Genomic DNA, 24,585 nt, shown 5'->3' on the forward strand with positions numbered 1-24,585 from the left:
CACAATCTAGTTTTACCGGCTACTTTTTTTATTATTATGACAGCAGATGCCAGATGACATAATCACAACCACTTCACTATAATGATCAAATAAATGTGTTTATTTAATATTTGGTTGAAAAGTGAAACGAATGTCAAGCTTAGCGTGTGAAATTATAATGTTTTGTGCCCCGCCCGTTGGCAGATTTGCATCGCATGATTTTTCTACTCAGGACTCTTCACAGCAAAAATGGTTGGGGATCCGGTCAAGTAGATCATGTGATTACAATGATTTATTCTCTTTGTTCGGACCTCCTAAAAGACAGAAAACAACACGAATAATGAGTTCTAGCAACGTCCACATTGTTGTAATTTGCCTTGTTTTATTGTCAAAATGGAACCAGGCATAAAAAACAGTTTCCCATAGTGGGAAGTCCCCATTTAGTACTTAATCTGTTCAATATCAGAATAATTATTTAATGAACCCAATGTTAGCATATGGTTTTTATGGTTAATAAATCATCTGTTTCAGCTAGCTGACTGTGTGCAACATTTAAAAAATATTACTAATTAGTGGGAGCAGATGTTGAATGAATGAATGAATTACCAGATTTATTGACGGTTTATGAACACAGTGAACAAAGGGTTTTGGTTCCACCTCAATGTTCTGACCGTACATCTTGTAGCAGACTGTGCAGTCGATCAGTGGCTGGAAAACAGCAGGAGAGAAAAAAAGTGGAACTGGTGTGTGTGTGTGTGTGTGTGTGTGTGTGTGTGTGTGTGTTTATTTTACTCTAACACCCACTCTGTCGTTTCTGAATGGACACTGGTTCAGGTTCGATGTCCCTTTCGCACATGTTGTTGCTTTCAGGTAGAAATTGTGGTAGATAAATTTCACACTAAAACTCCCCTGAAAGAAAGAAGAACAACACCAATTTTCCACTTTTTTCATTTCCACTTTTAAAAAAAACATCTGATCCAGACACTTCATTTCAGTTTCATTTCATTCCAGCAAGTTACTTTCGTAATTCAGAATATGAATAATAAAAATTCTTATTTACGGTCAGATTTAAACACATCATCATCATTATTTACAGAATAGTTTTGTTGGAATAAAGCTAATGAAACATTTAGATTGGTTATTTGAATGAAATGCTGTGAGACCTACGTCGACTTCAGAGCTGTCGAGGCTCTTGAAGAAGTTGAAGGGCTGCTTGATGTTGGCGTGGGAGTTCACCTGCTGGACGGCCAGGTCCACTCCCTTCTTGAAGGTCTCAGGCAGTTTGCTGTAGGCCTCGTCGGCGTCGGTGGAGCTCAGCAGGGTTCCAGCGCCGAGCAGCAGAACCAGGAACACAAGGGCCATGTTCCCTCTGGAGTTGAAAATAAACGCGGCCGGATGGGGGAGGCAGGAGGAAGACGGTCTGTTCCTCAGACGTTCGGAGCTGCTTTTGGGGCGGAGGGGGTGAACATTCTTTCTGAGGCTAAATCCTGTTACACAATCACTTACAGTAACAGTACGAGTGCTGCAGACTGCCGGTCAGCAGGAGAAAAACACACAAACACACACACACACACACACACACACACACTTCAGTCTTTTTAATTTGTCTCCTTCGCCATACTCTGCACAACTTGAAACAGTGTGGTAGACAGTCAAAGCTCCTTTATTAAACCTTACAAAAAACAAAATGATAATAAGTAATAAATGATTAACCTGTGGTCGGTTATTAGTTATTAAATACTAGTTATTGAAGAATGAAGGCCTCCCCTCTGTTGACATGAGAGGGAGTGTCGTAACGACGGAATTTGGACCTCAGTCTGTCCCGGTCGACGCCAGCAGGGTCGCGGCGCCGATGCTGTAGCCCATGGCGTTGCAGCGCTCCACTCGAGTCGCCTTCATCTCCTGAAGCCGTGGACAGCGCGAGGTTAGAAGGGCCCGGAGACATTTTAAGGCGGCTCGGGGCCGCAGGGACACGCTCACCTCGGTCAGCACCGGTTTGTGGACGCAGTTGACATACGGCACAGGGTTCTCTTCAATCTTCCCGGAAAAGGCTTTGTAGCAGAGAGCGCAGTCAATGAGGGGCTGAGTGAACAGACCAATCCAAATCAATTTAAATGCAGTTTACGGGTACAGTATGCCTTTAGGGAACCTTTAGGAAAGGTCAAAGGTCAGCATGATAAAGGGAGCACTTACTCTGTCGTTCCTGAAGGGACATTTCTTTGTATCTGGATTCTCTGTGGCCTTGGAGCACTTGGTGGCTTTCAGGTAAAAGTGGTGGTAGATCACGTTCACGTTGAATCCCGACTGGGAAAAGAACTCGGATTTTCACCAGCACTGCACACGAGAGGTAAACGGCTGCGCTTTTCCAGAACATACTCACATCGATGCTGGACTTCTGAAGGCTCTTGAAGAAGAGGAACAGCTGCTGAATGTTGGCGTGGGAGTTGACGTGCTGGACGGCCAGGTCCACTCCCTTCTTGAAGGTCTCAGGCAGATTATCGTAGGCCTCCTGGGCTTCGGTGGAGCTAAGCAGGGTTCCAGCGGCAAGCAGCACAACCAGGAATGCAGGAGCCATGTTCCCTCTGGAGTTCCTTGCAGGGTTCCCGAAGATGAGCAGGAAATCCCTGACTGCTGAGCAGTAGGTGCCCAGGAGAGGCGGAGCGAAGGGACGAAGCTTGTTGGTCCAACTCGGCTCAGGTTGTTTTCATCTGGTTTTTGGATAGGGCTGGACCTCCTGAGGGCAGACGCTGTTACACAATCATCGACAGTTACACTGCTGTCTCCTGCTGGTCAGCTGAAGAACTACACCACCTTTTTCCATAATTGTTTGAATTATTAAAAAGTGAGCAGTGTGTGGGGACGGTGCTTTGCTCACTGGCACCTTGGCGGATCGGGATTCAAACCGGCAACCCTGTGATTACGGGGCCGCTTCCTTAACCGCTAGGCCACCACTGCCCCAAATTATGTACACACTTTACTTAACACAAACTCAACCAGTGACATTAAATGTGGGGTTAGGTGGGGTTAGATGTTCCTCTGAAGCAAATGATCAACTGTTGCTGCAACGTCAACCAACAGGAGCAGCGGTGGCCTCATAATTGGAAGGTTTCGGGTTCAAATCCTGAACTGCCAAGGTTTCAAAGAGGTCTCCTTGATCAAAGCATCGTCCCCATACACTGCTCCCTGAGTGCCTGTCATGGCTGCCCACTGCTCACCAAGGGTGATGGTTAAATACAGAGAACACACTTTATTATGTGTGACAATTCATTAATTAATTAATTTCAACAATGGTGTGTCTGCTTGAGCTTTGAGCTGAAATCTAATTTATTTCTTGTTACTTCTGTCTTCAGCTGAGAAGAATCCCCAGGTAAAACGTAAAATATGAACCAGGTCCAGCTTCCCCCAGGACCAGGGTTTCATTCAAGGATGGATCTTAGACACCTAATTGTCCAAGGAATAATTAAGATCACAAGGCCAATATAGCAATTATTTATTTTGTCTTGGATATAATATGAACCAGAATCTCATGATTGAGACAATTCAACCTTATTACCCATTTAAAACAGTAATTTTATTTAAACCCTGCAATACACACCAACAGGCCATTTTATACAAACCAATAAGACCCCATCCAAATCATACTCAGAAGAACTTGTGCGTATTAATTATTGCTTATGATAATTATTGCAAAGCCAAAAGATTTCTAATAAAGTGGCCATTGAGGTGGTAACAGCTGATGTTCTTAAGAGCCTGTAAAATGTTGTGAGGTGGCACTTCTGACTGTTTAATATGATACTGTAACTGGCAGAGCAGATATGCAGCATTTACAAAAAAGATCAAACATAAAATCTATAACATTTTAATAAATCACCAATAATTTAGACTTAAGATAAAACGAGATGCATAATTTACTCCAGAATGTTAGACTGACAAATTTGTATTAAAGAAAATTACACATACACACTAAACAGATTAAACAAAAGGGAACACAAAAATAAATGAGGAATGTGGAAATGATGACATCCAGCCACATAAAAATAATAATAATAATAATAATAATAATTCCACTAAACTGATTGACACAAATTATTAACAGGGATCATTTTGTTCCTTCCGACCACATACAGACACACCACGAACACATACATCAGAAATGTTCCAGCTCCCTTGTGTACGTAAGTGAAAAACGAGAAACCGACAGTCGACCAACATCTAGAACCTGTGTGCAGTGTCCGATACCCTAATTTCAGATGGATATTTTAGACCACCACCCAAAAGTAAAATGTTAAAAATCTTCTACAGCGATAAAAAAGTTCTAGAACGTTAATAAGTAACACCTCATTAGAGTTACTTATTAAAAGGCATTAGTAAGATATACTGATAAAGAGAAACTCCTAAGTGTTAGGAAATGTTTGATCAACTGGCACTTTATCATTCATTAAAGATGTGAAATTTTAAGGCTTCTGAAAATCAGCTAAAAAAAATATATATTTTGTTGCTTCAGCTTAAAAAGCATAAAACGTTCTAAAAGAGTTACTCAGCTGAGATTACTGGCAACTGGCAGCGCCATGCAGCAACTGGCCACCAGTCTACTCGAGGTGTAGGGACTGTCTTGCACTTCCACGTAACAAACTCACTGAGTGACATTGGCAGCATCGCCGATTCAAATAATCATCAACCATCATAATCATCATCATCATCATCATCTTCCTCGTTGAGGTCACAGACCCATACAAATCAGATGGAACATTCTCCCTGGTACAATGACGGTCAAACGTAAAGCTCCACACAACCTAAAGACACAAACACAACCTGCCTACTATGACACTTCTGAAATGTGTAGTGATGTATATAAAAATAAATATAAAAATACAATAAAATGCATTTTGGATTTTTCTTTTTTTTTTTTTTTCATACTCAATTACCACATAAAAGTGGCTTTTGACGGGGAGGGGAATGTCCAGCTGTCTCCATTTTCCAGTCAATGGGATTCTTTCATAAGGCACAGAATACACGGTGCACAGTGATTAGTGTTGCCACGGACAACGGTTTTCAATAAAAGTGAAGTCGGGAATGTCTCTGCATCCTGGCTGGTCTACGTCTCCCTGTCAGAGCGTCTGGGTGGGTGGGGTATAAAGGCACCATGGTCCCATGTCACAGGCCAGAGCGTTAGACGGGCATGTGCATCTCTGTGTACTCGTCCTGACCCTCTTTCTCATCAAAGGTGGGCTCTGCGTCGTCGGAGTCCAGCTGTCAAAAGATTGAAATAATCATTAAGATCGTCACAAGATGTCAACAGAGGGGGGCGGGGCGCATCCGGGGAACTTACATAGTGCATTTCTCGAGAGCTGAAGATGCGTGGGAGGAGGAACATCTTGATGGGTACGGTGAGGATGAGGACGAAAGGGAAAGCCAGCGAGGCGACGGTGGACATGACGGCCCACAGGACGGCCAGGCACACCACCTGCACCGCCGTGTATAGGTGCATACGCAGAGTCCGCACCTGGCAACGTGGCAAGAGTCAAACTGAACATCAATCAATGATCGATATGACACGGAACATATTCATAGAAATTAGCTTTAAATCTTATCTGATAATCTATGAATCTTATACAAATTATGAATTCATCCAGCAGCATCCAATCAGATGTAATTGTAATACATTACTGTAAAACCTGTTAGATATTTTTGAGACTAGCTTTCCATTCAGATGAGACTCGCTATACTTGGGAAACAAGGAGATCCTGATATGATGTTTTTACTACTAGTAATAATCCACAAAATATGGACAATGGGAAAACCCATTGTCCCTCAGATTCCAGAAAAAAAATTTAATTAGGATCTGGAATATTGACTGAACATATTACATCGGTACAGTGACATTTCCTAAAGAAACTACTTTAAATTTAAAGCAACGTCATTTGAAATCCCTCTGCTCTTTTTTTATGCTTGATTTTGATTCTTTTGAGTTGTGTTAGAAATTGTCAAGTTCAGAACAACTTGGACTGGTTTGTAAGTCTCGGGCACAATAAAAACATTCCTTCATTAGTATAATTTTTTTACTTTTATGAGTCACGTTATTCAGTCACCTTGCGGACGTAGGTGTGGTCCGGGTGGTACTTGGGTGGCATCAGCAGCAGCAGGATTCGCTCAGTCAGCTGGATGCCGTTCAGCGACATCACGCCCATGTAGAGGAAGATGCCGAAGAGAACGGCAATGGGAATCTGGCGCAACAGTTCACCAATCACGATGGACAGACCTGACGAGGGACACTGCGTTAAGACAAGTATCGGACATGTGTGCAATACCAATTTATATTCTGTACATAATCACATAAATTTTCTCTATAAAATATATTGTGGAAAAAGCTAGGATGTAACTTATTTTCACAATCATAGACAAAGTGTGCATTTATTTTGAATGTAATATTGTAAATGTCGTTTTATTTATTTCTGCAATATTGAGCCAACAGACGTACCTACAAGAAGGGCCACCAGGAACCCAGTGACCCTCTGTTCCTTGACCTCCTGAATACGTGGCTTGTCTCCGGGGGCGACGGCCTTGCTCATGACTGTTAAAGCGTTGACGTGGGTGACCGAGCGGACTGTTGCCGCGGCCATCCAAGGGAGGCCAAACAGGGCACAGGTTCCCCCCAGAGCCACAATGATCAGCAGGTCCAGATGGAAGCCGGAGCCTTTAACCAGCATCCGCTCCTTCTTACTGACAATCAGCCTGCGGTGTCCAGAGAAGGGGGTGGACAGGAAGCAAGAATCAAAAATGAAATATGGGTCCCTCGAGAACATTACCGGCTGTTATTCCATCTAGCGTCACACGGAAAACAATTCTGGTGACTACATGTATCAATATCAGAACTATTTACAGACAAAAATAAGTTTTCGTTGTCGTGTAACTAAATCACTAGATGGCGCTGCATTATCATGCAAACAAATATTGCAAACATATTGCACACAGATCCATAGTATTATTTGTAGCTTTAATCAAAAAATATAAAATTATAAACATTTATTTATTTGAGATATATTCACATAATTGCATGGCTTGCGCATCGTGCTACAGGACACTCACGAGGTGATCTGTGTCTCCATGAAGATGAGGATGAAGACCAGCAGGGCTGGCAGGATACTGGCTGCCATCATCCAGATGGGGAATGACTGGTTCATGCCTAACGGATTCACGATCCATCCTCGCTTGTCCGGGCTGGTCACAGAGAAGCCACTGGGCACGCTCAGTTTCTGGAAAGTGTGGGAGACAAAGGTAAGCAGCATGCTTGACCAAATTGACCAAGGCGTTACAATTTCTATTTAAAATTTGCAGAGTGGGACTGACTTCTCAAAAACAGAACAAAAATCTCTTTGCCAAATAGTGAAATGCACCATTTACCTGCGTATATGTATCCCGAATGCTGTAGTCCACTAGTACCATAATGAGGATGGCAATGGGAACACCAAAATCCCCAATCACCCTTCGTAGCTGCAACAGAACAACGGGGAGTCAAGTGTGATTCACACCTGCCATATATGAACACACCCCACCTAAACCCTTCATAAACCAGGAATGGTCCCGCGATTCGATTAGGATTATCGATGAATCACAAACATTTTTCTACATTACTTCACATTTTATTTTCAAAATAAGTCAATGATATGAGAGTTAAGGCCTTGTTCACATGGACATGCACCCTTTTTCTGTTCGGTCGGCTGCGCATTCGGATGCAGTCAAGTAAATGCCGCATGCCAAGTTTTCTTGCCGTCAATTTCCAAACAGCGACGAGCAATAAAACAAAATCAAGTGAACGCAGCACAGAAAAATGCATATTGCATTCAGAGGGCGTTCGTTTCGAATGTCTGTGTGGACGAGGCCGAACTCCTACCCGAAGTGGCGCTGTACTCAGATCAGGCTGTCACAGTCACTACCGCCACTACTTTTTAACGAGAATTTTTATTCCACCATCAGAAAATCAGCAAGCGGCGTCATTATGATATAATCGATTAGAACAGTCCATGTCTACATTGCGATGCATCGATTATGAGATTAATTTCAACACTCCTACTGCTCACTAAGAATCCGCATGCTGTGCTTGCTATGTAGCACAATGACAAAAACAATCACTTTCATCTCTAGTGTTGCCAGTATGTATGTTTTGGACACTGGTAGCAAATGACTGTGCTACTACAATAACCATTCATGAAGATTTCTGATATTTGGAGAATGCCATACCCTGCCAGGGAAGAAGGCACTGTTTTTAAACTTGCGCAGGTAGAAAGCGATGAAGAACGTTCCGGACATTAGAACCAGGGAAAGCAGAGCGGTGTTGGGTTCTCCACTAACGATGGATGGGACATGCATGGTCTCATTTGCTGGTAAGATACTAGCGGTGGTGTTGTCGGCTGTGCTGTTGTCGGCGTAAGTGATTGAGCATCGCCGCAGTGGGTGCTGCAGGAAAGTCTGTAACAGACAATGAAAGACGAGCAACGTTTTAATGTAATTATCTTCATGTAATTAAAGCAGTGAATTTCCGAGGGTCTCACCTTGGCCAGTTTGGAGAAGGTCTCGTAGATGAAGATGAGTGAGATGAGGATGGAGAAAATCTCCTGGGTGAAGCGTGAGACGAATCGGACCAGGAAGCTGCCCTCAAACGCCACCATGAGGACCACGATGATGATGAGCCAGAACCCAATCCACACCCGGCCCACCAGGTACTCCATCTCATTGTCCTTACAAAACTGCAACACAGGACCAACACATGAGCAACGATCTAAACAGTCCAAAGATCATGATAAAAATTTATATCCCTAGAAAAACGTAGGAAGCCAGCTAACGTAAAAACGGGTGGTGTCATGTAGCTAAACTGAATTGCAGAAGTTTGCAAGCACAGAACAAAGCGTCAGCCAGTCAAATCAACGTATCCAATTTTCCCGAAGCATTATCCTGTCAGCTGCATTTAGTATTTTTAGGGGGGTTTTGCCCTGATGTAGGTGTGAGAGTACAATAAACATGTTTTTGCCATTTATTTAACATTATTAACATTATTAGCTTTGAAAGCCCAAGCAAAAATTTTTTAGCTTCCTCGCTAATGTTTACGTTAACTTTGTATTTTCCAAGGGATAATTCAACAGACAAATGCTACTGCTAACATGTTTCAACCATGTCCCTAATCATTTTCTGGTCCTATCAAATGTGTCTGTGCCTATTCACATGTGAGAATAATTATTGGTCAATTTAGGACACTTGGGGCAGTGGTGGCCTAGTGGGTAAGGAAGAGGACCCGAAACACTGCTCCCTGGGCTCCTGTGATGGCCTCCCACTGCTCACCATGGGTGATGGTTAGAAGAAGAGGACACATGTATGTCATAATCACTTCGCTTTCACTTTAAACAGATTATCTAAAGATGACAATTTAAGACTTTTTAAGACCTTAAGTTTTTCTTGGCAGACACTGTAAGGGCCAAATGTTCTTCTAAAATAAAATGCAATTAATATTAATATTGAATCTTAAGTAATATATTATTATTTGATGTTATATGATGTTTGAAGTAATATATATATTATAAATGTTCCCTCCATATTTCAGTTATTTTTTAGCCTTTTTTAGCCTGTCATATTCCACGTCATTTCCACGTGCACACTATACTTCATGAACCCGGAAGTGTGCAACGCTACATCACTGGCAGATTACTGACAGATTAAATGCGTGTTTCATTTGATTTCGAAAAAAATACCTTTCCCTCCTCACTAGGCTATTCCGGATTCAGAAATATCAGAAATTTGTAATAAATGAAGAATCCCCACTCTCAGAAACACATCAGCCGGTGAGTGCAGAATTTAGCTGTCTACCTCCGTAGACATCCATTTATTTTCCATTGGGGGGCCGGATGGAAAGCTCTGGCAAAACTGCTAATGTGCATACCTGAAAAAAGCCCCCCTCCCTCACACACATACACAACCGGAAAATGTTGGTGGTTCCGCTGATTTTGATCTCATACACAAAAATGCAAAACAGGTATTAGAAATCCGCCAAATTATTTCGAGTGGAAAGATTTTATTGGGTCTGCAGTATTTTTTTTTAGACATTTTCGTTTAAGACTCAAGGATCCGGGGATACCCAGTTCAAACCGCAAGTAGAGTGCACACAGTATAACAAACTCACAGAGAAGAAGGCCTCCTCAAACACCAGCAGGGGCCCCGAGAAGCCCACCACCAGAAGTGGCTGGGCCCCCAGCAGGCAGAAGAGCATGCCCTGCACTGACGTGGCCACGATGAGCTCCGAGACGCCAATCAGGCCCTCCGTCTTCTCGCCGAGCAGACCCCCGAATGTGATGGCGGGGGAGAGGGCCGCGAAGTAGATGAAGATGACTGCCGCCATGCACTGGGGGTTCAGCGAGTCCCTGAAGTCGCTGATATATTTAGGATAGCGGCGTCGCGCGTCACGTATCAGGCCCCCAAACAGCACACCCGTTCGCCGGAGAGGGTCGTCACCAGGCTTCTCTGGAGCTCCTGGGGGAAAGATGAACATTGTGAGCTATAGTTGTTTTTGTCTGCCTGTCTTAATTTTAGTTTTGCATCAAGTTGTCATTTTAGTTTTTATTTATTACATTCATATTCATTTCAGTCTAGTCAAGTTTCAGTCGACTAATGTAACCATTTTAGTCTTAATTTAGTCAGTCACTATTTTAGTGTAGTTTTAGTTCTTTTTTTGTAATGTAATTCTATTTAACACAGTCAAAATTGTACAAGTACAAATCCAAAATTGAAGTGTTATAAAATTAAAGGTGCCCCGTACCTTTCTCCTCTGGACTCTTCAGCTCCTTCACCATGAGCTTGACCTCCTGCTCCTCCCTCTTGCGCAGCATCTCCCTCTGGAAGCGCGCCACCGAGCGCAGCAGCTCCTCCCCGCCCACCTCCGACGGCGGCAGCACAATGCTGCAGTCCAGGAAGCTGTTGATGGCGTTCAGCAGGTCCTGCCTGTCATCAGCCAGGTAAGCAGCTTCGTGGAAGTGCTGGTTGGGAAGATCGAATCGATAATTAGCGTTGTGCCTCGATAGCACGTCCCAAAAAAACGTTCCCTCTACAGTAACGCAAACACACCTTGTCAGACATAAGTGTGGAAATGGATCGGCCGATCTGGTGGTAGTCCACACTGGTACTGGGTGGGCCGAGAAGGACGAACAGAAAGCGGACCGGCACCGGCACCTCCAGCACAGAGTCCAGCTCCACCGCCTCCTGCAGGCGCACGAACGCCATGGTGGGCTGATCCAGGAAGTCCACGCTGCCTGCAGCCAACAAAATGAAAAGCAATTGCCGTTGACCATACTGGGCCACTCGGTAGTGAAGCTGACGTTTTGCCGAATACTAGGACAGAAACCCACCAACAAGTACAACCGTAGCCTCCGCATCTTCTGGAATTTTCTCCAGGAGTTTGAGTTCATGCTTCGACTTGGACTTGTGCATTCCCAAAGCGGAAATAGAATCCTTCTGTCGAGGCAAACATGTCTGGCTTTGAATATTAAATGTAATTAGAAGTGTATTGAACGAGTAAAGCTCTGCTGGGACGTACATCGTTCTTCTCCATGTCAATGTGCAGTTCGCCCTCGGGACCAGCACTGGTGCCGCCCATGAGTGGGTCAGTGACTGAGGGTTCGAGGGCGGAGATGTGGTTGGTGCTGCTGTGGTGGTGGATGAGGGAGCCCAGGCTGGCGGCAGAGATGTTCCTTGGGAAGGAGGAGTGGTCCTTCTCGTCGCTCGGGTGGCTAGGGGAGGAGGGAAGGAAGGGAAGACAGCGGGTGAGGCGGAGGAGGAGGGACTGGAGGGGGTCCAGCACTGATCTATGAGCAGTTTGAAAATCATTGAGGGATATGGGAAGGCAGGAAAGTGTGGAGGACCAACAGCAAGAGCTCAGTGTTCCACAGTTGCGGTTAATAAAGTCAATAGAGAGGAATTAATATTTCAATTCCAGAGGAAAAAAACATGGAAACCCATGCATTCCTCTGCAAGAGGTCAAAAGCATCCCCCATATGCATTACCCTCATTCACAATTCATCTGGGGAGCCGTGCTGGCAGCAGCAGGCCAGAGAGCTCCTCACTCACCTGTGTTTGAGCAGGAGGGCCCTGAGAACATTGGCGCGGTCCTCAGCCTTGATCTGGTCTGAGATGATCATCTGCTCCACCACCTGGTGAGCGATGCCAGGCAGGGTCTTCTGGTCCAGGTCCAGGAGAACAGCGCCTGAGACCAACCAAACATCACTTTATTCAGAAATTAAATTTAAGGTAATGCTAAAACATTTAGCAAATGTAGTTTATCCGCCATTTTTGTGAATTCTTCATACTGTAGATATTTTGAAATTAGCATTACTGTGAATCATGTCATGCTGAACTCACCATGAGAAATGTTCTTCCGGAGCTCCAGCAGGCTGCGGAAGGAGAGCGATGCCACGTGGGGTTTGCCCCAGCGATCCGTCTCCTCCTCCACGTCCTCCTCGAACTTGATCCAGCGGGCCGTCTCCCTCCACTGCAGCTCCTGGTTCTTGTCCACGATCAACTCGTTCAGCTCCACGAACACCTGGCCGGACACACAAACAGCGGCGTCACGATCGCAAGCGTCTCGTCGCTTTCAGCATGACCTCTGATGTCCGACCTGACATGCAGCACACACCAGAACACCAGAGTGACGACAACCATACAAACCAAGTCAAACCAGAAAGAGCAGCGCTGCAGCACAACCCGGTCCATGCTGAATGTTAGCCCGTTAAACAAGGGGAGAAAAAATTTACATCACACACACAGGTTCACCTCTAACCTCGTGATGCCGTGACGCCTGGTGGGAGACGTCCAGGAGGACCATGTCACCAGGCTGAGAGGCAGAGCGACAAAGAGCAACTGACTGGACGTGGGGCGTGGAAGCCAAGGTGTGGACAGAAAGACAACCAAAGAGGGGCCATACATCTACACACACACACACACCGACACAGACAGACCCAGGGAGGAACCTGTTTACCTGTGTGCCAGGGGGGTCTGAGCGTGTTAATAAAACATGTTCAGCTCTCATGAGCCCCGGGTGTCCGGTTACCTGAGCTGATCCCTAGTGGCATTCTTCCAGGGTGTGAAAGGATAGGAGATCGTTCAGTCATTCACTTTTAATTAGGTCCCTAAGCCCCTCCCTTTCGCAGTTAAAAGCAATGAGTTGGGGGGACGTGAGGTGAGCATATTTGGAGGGAGGGGGTGTGGTTATAGCACAGGTGACCAGAGCACAGTTTCTCACACAAACTTGATGAACCATGGCTGACCCTTAAGTGGCTGGAGCGTAAATAAATATAAAGATGTTATACAGTGATCACTTGGATTAAAGCTCTAATAACCTATCAGAATGCTTGGATTGGTAGTGGGCATGGTCCTGAGGTGCAGATATAACAGAGCACAAAGGGTGTTATGAGCAAAGGTGCTCTAAAACGTGGCATTTAAACCAGAGGGGGTTCAAATATTCCAGAGCGAGGAGGTTGGGGGGTGTGAGAGCTGTGAATCATGCCTACAGGATCCTCCCTATTTTAAACTTTTTGATATCATTAACATCACTATCTTGAGATCATTTTATGTCATAAATAATTACACACCAACAAAAGGGCTGGGCGCGTAGTTAGTTAATCTTTTCTAATGTTGTGGTATGAGAAACGCCTCACCTCATGTGGTGTGCGGTCCAGTTTTCGTGTTCGGGTGCTGGGCTCTTTGTGGGCCTTGCTGATGTGCACAACTTGGCCTTTGTTGCTCTTTCTGACGAGGTGTCTCCGCACCCCAGGAACATCTTCAAATCGATGACCTGACACAAAGACAAACAGAGAGACGAGTGTGACGGTAAGGGTGCAAAAAGCATATGATGCTAGCGTTTGGCTAGTTTGGCCTATGAACTTGTTTTACATTTGCTGAATGTAACAAAAAATTAAATATGCATATATATATATATATATATATATATATATACACACACACACACACACACACACACACACACACACACACACACACACACACACACAATTTTAATTGAACATGCCATAGAACATCATGCAACAGGCTATACGTGAACATTTTTAATAATAGCAGGGTGATACACAGAAGTAGGTATTTATAATGGAGGCTCGGAAAAGGCTCGGAAAACTGGAGGTGACACGGAGGTGACGCTGACACAGAGCCGTAAACCCAGACAACTCTGCTTAAAAGGGTCCTGTGGGGTGACTTCAGCTCGGCGAGGATTCCTTTAAAAAAAAAAAAAAAAAAAAAAAAAAAACAGGACTCCGTGTACCTGTTCCAATCACTGGCCTGACAGAATGACCTCAGCCACCGGATCAAATCTCGGCACACAAAATCCAGGGGACCCGGGCAGCTTTTGTTCCCCGGTCCCTGCTGCTCAGAGTCCAGTTACAAGCCCTGGCCACGCACCAAACATGCATAGCCGTGCTGATGGGTGTTCTTGATTGATTCTAATGAGGAGTGAGAACCCATTTTACCAGGATAACGCCACTGACCCAAGTACTACAACCCATAACCATGTTCTAAATGGTTCCCTTACTGACAGACTAGCACACTGTCAGGTAGAAAACTGTAATAGAACGGAAAGAACATTTACAGCAGAGCCTGGTCCTACCTTTCCTAACAGCGCTTGATCCTAATTGAGGAAAATTATTTTCTTTTAGTTTCTTCATAGTCACTGAACGTTCAGATCTCAGATGGCATCCTCGACCGATGAAAAATTCCAAAGTCGAAAAAACTCAAGACCATATCAGAGAAGTGAGTGGTATTTTATATCCGTACGCCAATCCAAATGCCAGGGAAATCTGAAGGAGGTTCTGGAAAAAGAGCATCCAACATGGACGTCTAATATCGGTAAAAGCCAGTAGAAGTCGAAGATGGAGAAGATGAGCAACTTCTACCCATCAAGTACAGATAAGCCACCTCCTTACTGTTTCAATAAAAAAAAATTAAAAAAAGATTTGGGTGGGCGTGGCACGATCATTACCCAGGACCGTTGACCCCTGTTCCACGGGAGCCAATGTTCTGGGCACGTTTATCACTGGGCATGTAACCAAAGCACCACCCCATCACGAATCAACACCGACCCATTAGACAGCGTAAGTGCTAACATCCTAAAGCTGGCCAGAAAGGGTCGAGGGCAACATAATAATTCCCGCATCTGACCGTCGGCCAGGGACGGGAACCGGTTTCCCAGGATAATTAGCATGGCAGAATAAAGGCGCTCCTGACATATTGTTGGATCTGGAAGCAGGCCTGACCAGCTGAATCCGTAAAGCCGGTGTGAGGCGGATCAGATAAGATCTGGATGGGCGTCTTCTCCGCGAACACACTTCTCCCCACTGTGTCGTTGTCGACGTCACTGCCAGCACAACTGGGAGCCAGTTGACTCGGGCCGGGCTCCAGGTTATTCTCCGAAGGCTGGAACTACACTCTCTTACAGTGGCGGATGAGGGCCCGACACTACATGGTTTAAAGTAAAAATGAACAAGGAAACCAGGAGCACTGGCCCCTCACCCATACCCCCTACCTACATTCTGACCTTCACCGGAGCCAAAAGCTCCGGGAGTCAGCCAGCACTTTCATTTCAAAGACACAAACACATGCAGACAGACACTCCAAATCTCTTAAAAACCGGAAAGTGACCTTAAGCTTGATGAAGTTGAATTTAAAGGGACAGCTCAGAGTGTTTGCCTGCCAGAGATAACTCTCATTAAAATCCCAGACAAGGAGCTCTGGCCAGATAGACGAGTCGCAATGGAAAATCATAATTGGATTGAGACACACAGAAGCTGAGGTTCAAAATCTTGAAACTTGTGATGGCCTTTTACCCCCAACAAACATGTCTGGGTCATATGCATATATATTTTCTATAACAAAATCTTTACTTTATTGCCATTCTAAATATAGAGATTAGCCCAATCAATTTTAAAATATGAATTTCCTCATCATGTGTTATGGTATTTTAATGATGGGCCATTGAAAAATCTCACTTTTGATGCCATCCAGATCAGCAGAGGCCAGCGTCTGCGCTTCGCTCTCGTCTGTGGGGATGCGCTGGTACTTCGCCTGTTCGGCGCCAGTCATGTTCCCGGTGCGGCGGCGCTCCTGGAGGTCGTAACTTCGGCTCGACACTCTTGGCAGTGGGCTGGTGGCCGAAGGTTCGGACGCTATTACTTTAGGTGACGTGGGTTCTCTGTGAGGATAATTACAAGAGTCAGTGAAAATCACACAGTAAGCCCCATTATAACAAAACATAAAAAAAAAAAAAAGAGATCATGTATCAATTCCCTAAAATATTTACATTATTATTTCAAATCGAGGGACTTTTTAACTAAAAATCACAGATCCCACCAAAATCGACATATATTACAAAACACAAATGAATGGAAGTCATTGCATGTTCTGAAATGAAATTTTCAAACTTAATGCAGATCCAAATTCACCAAATATTCAATGTCTTATATTAAACAATTCTATTAAAAAAAAAATATATATATAAAACAATCCAGTAAAAGCCACTCACCTTTACTCTAATTGTTTTAAGGCTTTTTTTTGGGGTTTTGTCTGTCTAACGGAGTTCGAGACACGTGCGGGACAGCGAAAGACACTGAGTACTGGGCCGGATGAGCGGGACGCTCTAGATATCTCCAGGCGAGATCGCAACACACCATGAGACGGCAGGGAGAAACAATGGACATGGACTGTAAAAGATGGCCAGGATAGGCACACTAAAGTAAGGACGGTTGACGTGGAAACCGGCGGCATCCCCACTGACTCACTAAATTGCTAGGGCCGAGAAACGCACCGTCCCCTTGGTCTCACCTTTAGGGCCCCATTGCGCCACTCTTACCGTAACAGGGTGAGAAAGAGTCAGATGAAAAGTCGGCGCCAAGCAGATAAATCACTTCCCACAATTCCCTGCTCAGGTCTTGTGACTCCAAGTTACAGTAATAGGATGAAAGGGAACAATTCTCTGCTCTGGTGTTTATAAGGACGTATAATTTTACGGATCTAAAAAATGTGCAAGAGCCGATATCAACATTACGAAAAGCCGGGCAGGGCTGGCACACAGAGGAAGAAGAGGGGGGGTGGGGGCTTTACTCACTCGGTGGACGTCACGTCCTTGTGGCCAGCGTCCACCGCTGATGCCGGTATGATGTGGAGCGTCCGCGCGGGGTGAGGGCTCTCGGATCCGGCGGAGGGGGTCAGAGGAGGGTCATCATCAGAAACAAAGAACTGTGTTGGAACAAAAGAAAGACCAGGTCCATGTATGTCTATGCATGGTTCCATCAAACCATTGCCCTTAAAAAGGCCCTTTATGCTATATTCATCTTCACCACAGACTTGTCCAAATGTATTTTTTAATTTACGTCAACAAATTAGAGGCACCTGTACATTTGAACGGGAAATGAACATCTAATTGAATACATAATAGTCATTATAGTATCAAAGACATATATCAGTGACTGAATGTGCGATTGTCCTTCTGATAGCAAGCGGGCAGAATAAAGACAAAGGGTGCGAGCAGATGGAAAATGCACATTTCATTCGGCAAATGCTACAGGTAGTCATGGCAATGAAAAGGATTGAAACAAAATGAACATGAGGGGTCAGGGCGGGCATTTTCACATGGTGCTCTGTGGCTTTCAAACGTTCCTTTTCATGTTAATGACGCCTGAACACATGAAAACGCTCTTTATCCATATCAGTCCATTGACTATGCACAACACAAAGAAATCTAGAGAGCAGATCCTACCTGCACCCTCTCAGGCCCGGTGCTCTCATCCTCGGGGTGGGGCGAGGTGATGCCGGCGGCCTCCACAGGCTCCTCTTCATCCTCTTCCTCCTCATCTTCTCCCTCCTCTATGGTGGACGCTCCACTCGGAAGGGGCGAGGCTTTGTGGTCGCGGCTCTTCTTCCTCTTCTTGCTGCTCTTCTTCCTCTTGCCATCGAAGGGCAGTTTGGAGAGGGGGTGGTGGATGTGGTGTGAGGAGTGGCGATGGTCTAAACAAGATTACAGGCACAAGAAGATCTAGTCACAAAATGGCCTTCCTTTTTAAGAGTGCTAGAGTACCTAAAGACTATTAGTACTAGTGCTAAACTCACAGAATGTTCCACTCACATTCAAAGTCCTCCTCGCTGTACGTGCGGTGCTGTTCGTCCGGGACGCTGGGGGTGGGACTGAGGATGTTATCGAAGCGCTGAACCCCCAGGGCCTTGTTCAGGTCACCATCTTCCTCTTCTTCCTCCCTCTGTGCGCCGCGCAGCTCTGCCTGCTCTGGCTGTCAGGAGGACAGGGCAGGTTTGATTAGAAGTTCAGAAGGTGGCTTTATTTGGCCATCCATATCACTGTGACCTCGATAGTTTAGGGTTTTCTCCCCCTCTCACCCTGGATTGGTCCATAAAGTCCCAGAAGAACCTCACCTGCTCAAAAAGGATGTGGCCCTTCAACACCTTAGGAAAAGTTCAACAGTGCTGACCTGAACCAACACTAGAGGGCAGTATAAAGCAACAAGACCAGCACAGCACAGAAAGAATTGTTTTGAAAGAGAAGGGAGAGAGAAAAAAAAAAAAAAAAAAAAAGAATAGATGAAGGGGTAAAACGCTTTGGGCATTTCTCTCTACCTGGTTAAAAAACAGACTGAAACCCCCGGAGGTTTTGTTATATGTAGGAATGCATAAAAATTCACACACACTGCCAAACTATTAGATATAATAGAATACAAGTAACACAAATTAAACAAAAGAACAAGACGAGAGGTCTCCTGACAACTGTGGGAACCCAGAAGCAATCATCTCCTCCAGGGACATCGGACGTCACTGGGGGATTAGCGCTCTCTCTGGCGCTCCAGCAACCTGTGGTGACAGTGGGCGGGCCACACCCCTCTCATCCTGTGCTAATCCCACAGCGCCTTCCCATCTGAACTTCTGGCATAAACACTGGACACCTCGGAGCAAATGGGAGATTATTTCATCAGACCTCTGGTCTATAATTCAGCATGTCAGCTGACTTGGACCATTTGAGACCTTGCATTTAAAAAACACAAAAAAACCTTGATGGATGAGCCACCAAATAACTGCCCCCACAGTCCTCACACACACAGCAACACAGAGCAAAGAACAGTTAGAGCTACGGTTCTAATACAGGTTCCAGGGCAAACCAGCCAGACCACATTTCACAGCTCTACCAGCTGAATCCTCGGATCTCCACGAAATCTCCATGACCTGTCTGAAGGCAGAACCTGATTGACAGCGGTAAATATACTATGCAGTCATATGGCTTCCTAGTCTCCACGACAAACGGCACGACCAAATAGGACAAAAAATGGGGCAGTGGTGGTCTAGCAGTCAAGGAAGCGGCCCCGTAATCAGAAAGTTGCCATTCGAATCCCGATCCACCAAGGTACCACTGAGCAAAGCACCGTCCCCACACACTGCTCCCCGGGCGCCTGTCATTGCTGCCCACTGCTCACTCAGGGTGATGGGTTAAATGCAGAGGACAAATTTCAAGTGACAATCACTTCACTTCATTTAAAAAAACACGCCTCAAAAAAATCTGAGGGAAGACATGCCTAATGATGAGAAATTTAAGTTCAGATGCATATATAATTTTTTATTATAATTTAAGTAAATAGTAGTAAATAGTAATTTTCCTAATGGAAATTTACAACGTTGCACATCTAGTCTGACCAGACATTCAGCTTGTGCAGCTCTCAAAAAAAAATGTTCTCTCTCTCGATGCATGACTATCTCAGGAGGTTCCCTCTATAACAATACCCCACCAGGACACGACGTCATGCACACGCCACAAAGCCACGTATGGAATAAGCGCACAATGAAAGGGAACGTGTCCGGCCCCATCAGCAGAACAATACCAGGCATCACACCCCTGCTGCCTGAAGGAATCCTGGTGCGTTGGGCCTGCTTTGACCTGCCGAAACAAAACATCCTGATCCAAAAATCATTTTGTTGTCATAAGTTTATGTTGCCTGCAATGAATGAAAGACTACAGCTCTGTTTTACATCTTAACATCGTAGCCCCAGGGACCCACAAAAAGGCAAAAAGGTAGGGCCAACATCCTGGCAAAAGCCACCCTCCACCCCCGGAACATTTCACAGTCCACCTCCAGAGGTGGTGGGGCGGTGTGAAAGACTGTTGGTGTGGCAAGAGAAGAGCCAGCAGAAACAACAACAAGCCAGGACCATTACAAAACGCCTCTTTCTGTAGCAACCTGCGCGACAAATAAAAACATCAACTATGATGGCACTACAGCATGCAAATGCCATACATATGCAATAAATATTATAAACCAAATATTATCATGGTTAAGAGGTCTAAATCTGAAAGGTTCCATAAAGATGCATGAAAAACAGGAGCCTAAGGACTTCAGTTCCGTGCAGCATTCTGAAGAACATCACGTCCTCCGCCCTGCACCACGGCACTTACCAGACTCATGGCTTGGCTCCTGCCCACACTACTCAGATCTGCACGGCCCTCCAGAGGAGCCAAGGGCCACTACTCCATGACGCGACTCTCATCACGACAGAATAAAACATTCCGGTGGAGGAAAAAGAAAGAAAAGGGGGGGGGGAGAGAGAGAGAGAGAGAGAGAGAGAGAGAGAGAAAGAGAGAGAGCTAGAACGTGGTTTCTGCCTGTGGTCACGTGGCGTCCGTAGGGTGACCCTATGCCTGGCATTGATCCAGTCCCCAACGCAGTCACAGCAAACAGGGACCGCTGTCCCTCAGAGGACTAACAGCTCTGTATGGGCATGACCGGTCAAACAAATACCTGAACAAGGTGTCTCTCTATCCAACCCATGTTGAGGTCCAGCCCTCCAACGTTACACAAAACTAAAATAACACAAGAACACGCAGTCCCCGCTGGGTCTTCTCTCAAAGCATTGGTTGTACTGTGGCAAAAATGAATAAACTATAATCCTGCAATCTTCAGGTCCATTCCTCACCATCTAAATTCACCGTGTGAAGCTGTCGAAGAAACCAGCAGCCCTGTTTCAACATGACAATCATCCAACATCTTGTCATTGTGATACGCTGCAAGCGAAGCACACGGTCACACAATGAAATGGTGGCCAAGTGGGTAAGGGAGCAGGTTGGGCGGTTCGGGATTTGAACCCACAAGGTTCCACTGAGCAGAGTAGATTTGGCTGCATTTGACCCTGCAGCACCCTTGGTGAGCAGTGGGGAGCCATAAAAGGCACCCAGTGAGCAGTGTGTGGGCATGGTACCTTGATCAAAGGCACCTCAGTGGCACCTTGGCGTTTTTGGTTTACCACTGCTTCCTAGGCCACCACATCCTGCTTTCTGTTAGCATTTCCCACTCATGAGAGCAGTCTCCTGTTCACGACAGAGCTTTTGTAAACGTATCTCAATCTCATAATTAATGTTTAAACAAATCTCTGGTCTCAAGGGGGTTTAAAAAAATCTGCTTCTCAAACTTGGTTAAAATTAAAGCCAGCGCGATACATCAGCAGAAAGCCGGATGGATTGGGGTCATGGGAACGCATCAGACCCGGCGTGGCCTAAACTAGTTCTGGTCTCATCAGCACCTGATCGGTAGCGGTGTTCGCCCATGCCAGCCGGGACACGCCTGAGGATAGCTGCGCCTTCAGATCTGCTCAGCCACTGGGAGATTACCAAGAGCCAGAGGGTGGAGGAAATCCCGCCGAGTCAGCACGATACGAGGCAGGAAGATCGCCATTCAAATACCCATGAGTCATATAGCTTCATTACAAACATATTCTGTTCAATAATTTGTGGCCTATATGTATCTGCCTTTAACTGCTTTAGTGGAGATATAGTCCCAGATCCTCTAAAGGCCATATATGGGTTTAATGTGCATTAATAATGTGCATTTGGGGCAGTGGGGGCCTAGTGGTTAAGGAAGCAGCCCTGTAATCAGAAGGTTGCCAGGTCGAATCCCGATCCGCCAAGGTGCCCTTAATCAAGGTACCGTCCCCACACACTGCTCCCCGGGCGCCTGTCATGGTGCCCACTGCTCGCCAAGGGTGATGGTTAAATACAGAAGACACATTTTGTTGTGTCACCGTGTGCTGTGCTGCAGTGCTTCACAATAACATTCACTTCACTTTTCTTTTTTAATAAGCATGATTTTGAATGTCACTGCAAAGAAAAATGGCACCGATTCATTTATACAGTGTGAAGGAGATGACTAGTGGATTCACAGATTACTCAACGCAGCCAGACCAACCGGGCCGGAGCAGAAGTTATTTCACGCCGCCTTCTCACATGACCATTAGAAAACAAACATCAATCAGGGATTTACGATGGGAGACCTATAAACTCAGGCCAACAAATCTCATTAGAGGCGAAACATAACATTCTAAATAAAGACCCAACACCGGGAAATTAATAGCCAGATATCCAATGATGCATCGCCCAGACAGCACCACAATGAATAAATGATATAAAGAATAACATTTTTTTAATGCACAGAGCGATATTGCAAATATTTAGCAACATGCGTTACTCTGACTTCATGGCGTTAGCAGTAGTGTAAACACGAGTTTCACCCTTATCAGACCAAGCAGCAGCTCAAACATGGGAAACGAGGAACAGTTTGACCGCCAGCTGTACGTTCGGCGTACCTAATCCCCTCACCTCACCTGTACGGACACAGAACACCAGTTTCGCACGCCGCTGAGATACGGCCGTTATGAATATCATCTCCCACTCTGTTCAGTGGGCGCGCCAGAGCACACTAACCCAGAAAAGGAAATCCATCAAGCCTCCCACGTTACGTAGTCCACGCCGCCACGTTCTGCCTTTATTTCCTATCTCCCAGAGTTCTGTTTATTTGCCGAAACGCGTTGGGAGCCGCTGCCTCCGCTCGCGGTCACATGATTCCAGCAGTCCTCGGCAGCAGGAAGTGGATGTGGCAGGGCCCCATTTCAAAATGCAATGCTGATTGTCCAGAGGAACACACCCACGGACAACACATACTCATCATTCGCGTGGGGTAATCATTAACTGCTGGGCAACTGCAAAAAATACGTATAAAACACAAGGCCGTGCACGCACAAAATTTAGTAAGACGTTCAGAGTGTCTGGCAATAATTGATATAGGCCTCTCATATCTCCATTACGGTGCCCAAACCGCGGATTTACACTCAAGCAGCTAATACATTTGGCTTGACTCGATTGCTGGGGTTCGTTTGTTTAACGACCTCGCTATCGCGCTTCTGAATCTGCCCTTGGTCGAGGGGATGGTGATAAGGCCACTCCAAGCCTCAAGGTTAGGGCCGGACAAATAACTTGTGTAATCAGGCATGGAGATTGTGGGGCAAATTTCTTTTCAAGTTAGGAGGTTAAGAAGGTTACAAGTCCTCCACGTAACCAGCTGAGCTCGGAGGAGAAAATGAACGCGCGATGAGCTGACTAACGCATGACAAACGTACACCCGAGATGCACAAACGGAGGGCAAATTTGCGGAGGGAAAGGGCAATCCTGACCTCCAACGCACCCCGCTGCGCACTGCGACTACCGCAGGAGAACCAGACACCGTGTAACCTCACGGGAGAAATATGTGGGCCGGGCAGGTTTGGTCTCTAAACTGCGCCGACGCATCATTACAGGCTTTTTTCCAAAAAAAGCACGTGTATGTTGGTAAAGCCTCCGGCTACGTCGCTATTTCCGCTAGAATTTGTTTCGCAGAGGGCTTTACTGTTTTAATAAAAACACTCGTATGGTAAGAAAGGTAGCCGCATAAGTAAGGAGCGGCACAAGTGCTACGAAAGTGGATCGTCAACGTATGGGTGCCATCACAAGATTCTGCAGGCTGTCGAGACGCCAGTCAACCAGGGTCCTTGGACGAGTGGCATACGATACAGCTCCTTCCTTTACTCACAACGAAAATGTGGGACTTTTTGTTCGAAAATATAAAAATCTTGACTAAACAGACTAAAACCTGGGCCTGCCAAAAGGAGCGCGTTTAAAATATTTCAATAAATTCACGCCTTCGACGCGGCGATGTTTGGCTTACTGTGAGCTGCCATGCCGCGAGGGGCAAGCAACTAATCTCATTGGCTGCTGCTCGTTCAGCATTTGCATCTCCGTCTCCATGTGGGAGTGCCGTTAGAGTACCGTACAGCCGTTTTTTCTGGCTTTCACGGAATCAGGTGAGCGAGTAATATTAAAAGTTTTAGTCTTGTGGGTTAATCGTGATTTAATGATTAATTGCGATGAAGTCATTGGCGAATGTGCAATCAATAGGTTTTTTAATGTTTTTAACGAGTCGACAGCCTTTAGACGTACATGTAGAAAAATGTCTATGAGAATGTGTTTTCAGCTTAGCAATCTGAATTTGACAACAGCTCAAAACTCAAATCTCATCTTTGAAGTGGTCATGGTGAGACAGAGGTGAACTCCTCTATATTTATGCTGACAAGCAGCATTCCAGCAGAAAGCAGGTGGTTTTTTTTTTTGGTATTATTTCCACAACATTGAGTCTCAAAGAACAGCCGTGCCTGTCAGAGCTGCAAAAACACTGGATAGAGGGTGAAGGAAGGAAGCTGACTGGACAGAAA

The 24,585-nt window shown here is 45.5% G+C and overlaps 1 protein-coding gene across 5 annotated transcripts in view; it reads right to left on the reverse strand.

The window, feature by feature from the left end:
• Positions 1-4,876: 4,876 nt before the first annotated feature.
• slc4a2b (solute carrier family 4 member 2b) overlaps positions 4,877-24,585 on the reverse strand; it is a 31,507-nt gene continuing 11,798 nt past the window's right edge. For 2 of the 5 annotated variants that reach the window (XM_028970590.1, XM_028970588.1), the window contains exons 4-23: positions 18,143-18,302; positions 17,777-18,024; positions 17,126-17,256; positions 16,011-16,213; positions 13,671-13,807; positions 12,376-12,556; positions 12,085-12,220; positions 11,555-11,822; positions 11,367-11,472; positions 11,086-11,270; positions 10,781-10,997; positions 10,148-10,494; positions 8,529-8,723; positions 8,218-8,445; positions 7,381-7,470; positions 7,066-7,232; positions 6,458-6,711; positions 6,069-6,238; positions 5,309-5,482; positions 5,149-5,229 (exon numbers count right to left, since the gene is read on the reverse strand). In XM_028970590.1, coding sequence (XP_028826423.1) covers positions 5,149-5,229; positions 5,309-5,482; positions 6,069-6,238; positions 6,458-6,711; positions 7,066-7,232; positions 7,381-7,470; positions 8,218-8,445; positions 8,529-8,723; positions 10,148-10,494; positions 10,781-10,997; positions 11,086-11,270; positions 11,367-11,472; positions 11,555-11,822; positions 12,085-12,220; positions 12,376-12,556; positions 13,671-13,807; positions 16,011-16,213; positions 17,126-17,256; positions 17,777-18,024; positions 18,143-18,302 — 3,678 coding nt within the window. Of the gene's footprint in view, positions 5,230-5,308; positions 5,483-6,068; positions 6,239-6,457; positions 6,712-7,065; positions 7,233-7,380; positions 7,471-8,217; positions 8,446-8,528; positions 8,724-10,147; positions 10,495-10,780; positions 10,998-11,085; positions 11,271-11,366; positions 11,473-11,554; positions 11,823-12,084; positions 12,221-12,375; positions 12,557-13,670; positions 13,808-16,010; positions 16,214-17,125; positions 17,257-17,776; positions 18,025-18,142; positions 18,303-18,408; positions 18,544-24,585 lie in introns of those variants that run through there. The other 3 variants (XM_028970591.1, XM_028970589.1, XM_028970592.1) reach the window with 3 other exon arrangements.

This window comes from Denticeps clupeoides, chromosome 2, assembly GCF_900700375.1.
Source record: "Denticeps clupeoides chromosome 2, fDenClu1.1, whole genome shotgun sequence".
In the NCBI taxonomy this organism is placed as follows: domain Eukaryota; kingdom Metazoa; phylum Chordata; class Actinopteri; order Clupeiformes; family Denticipitidae; genus Denticeps; species Denticeps clupeoides.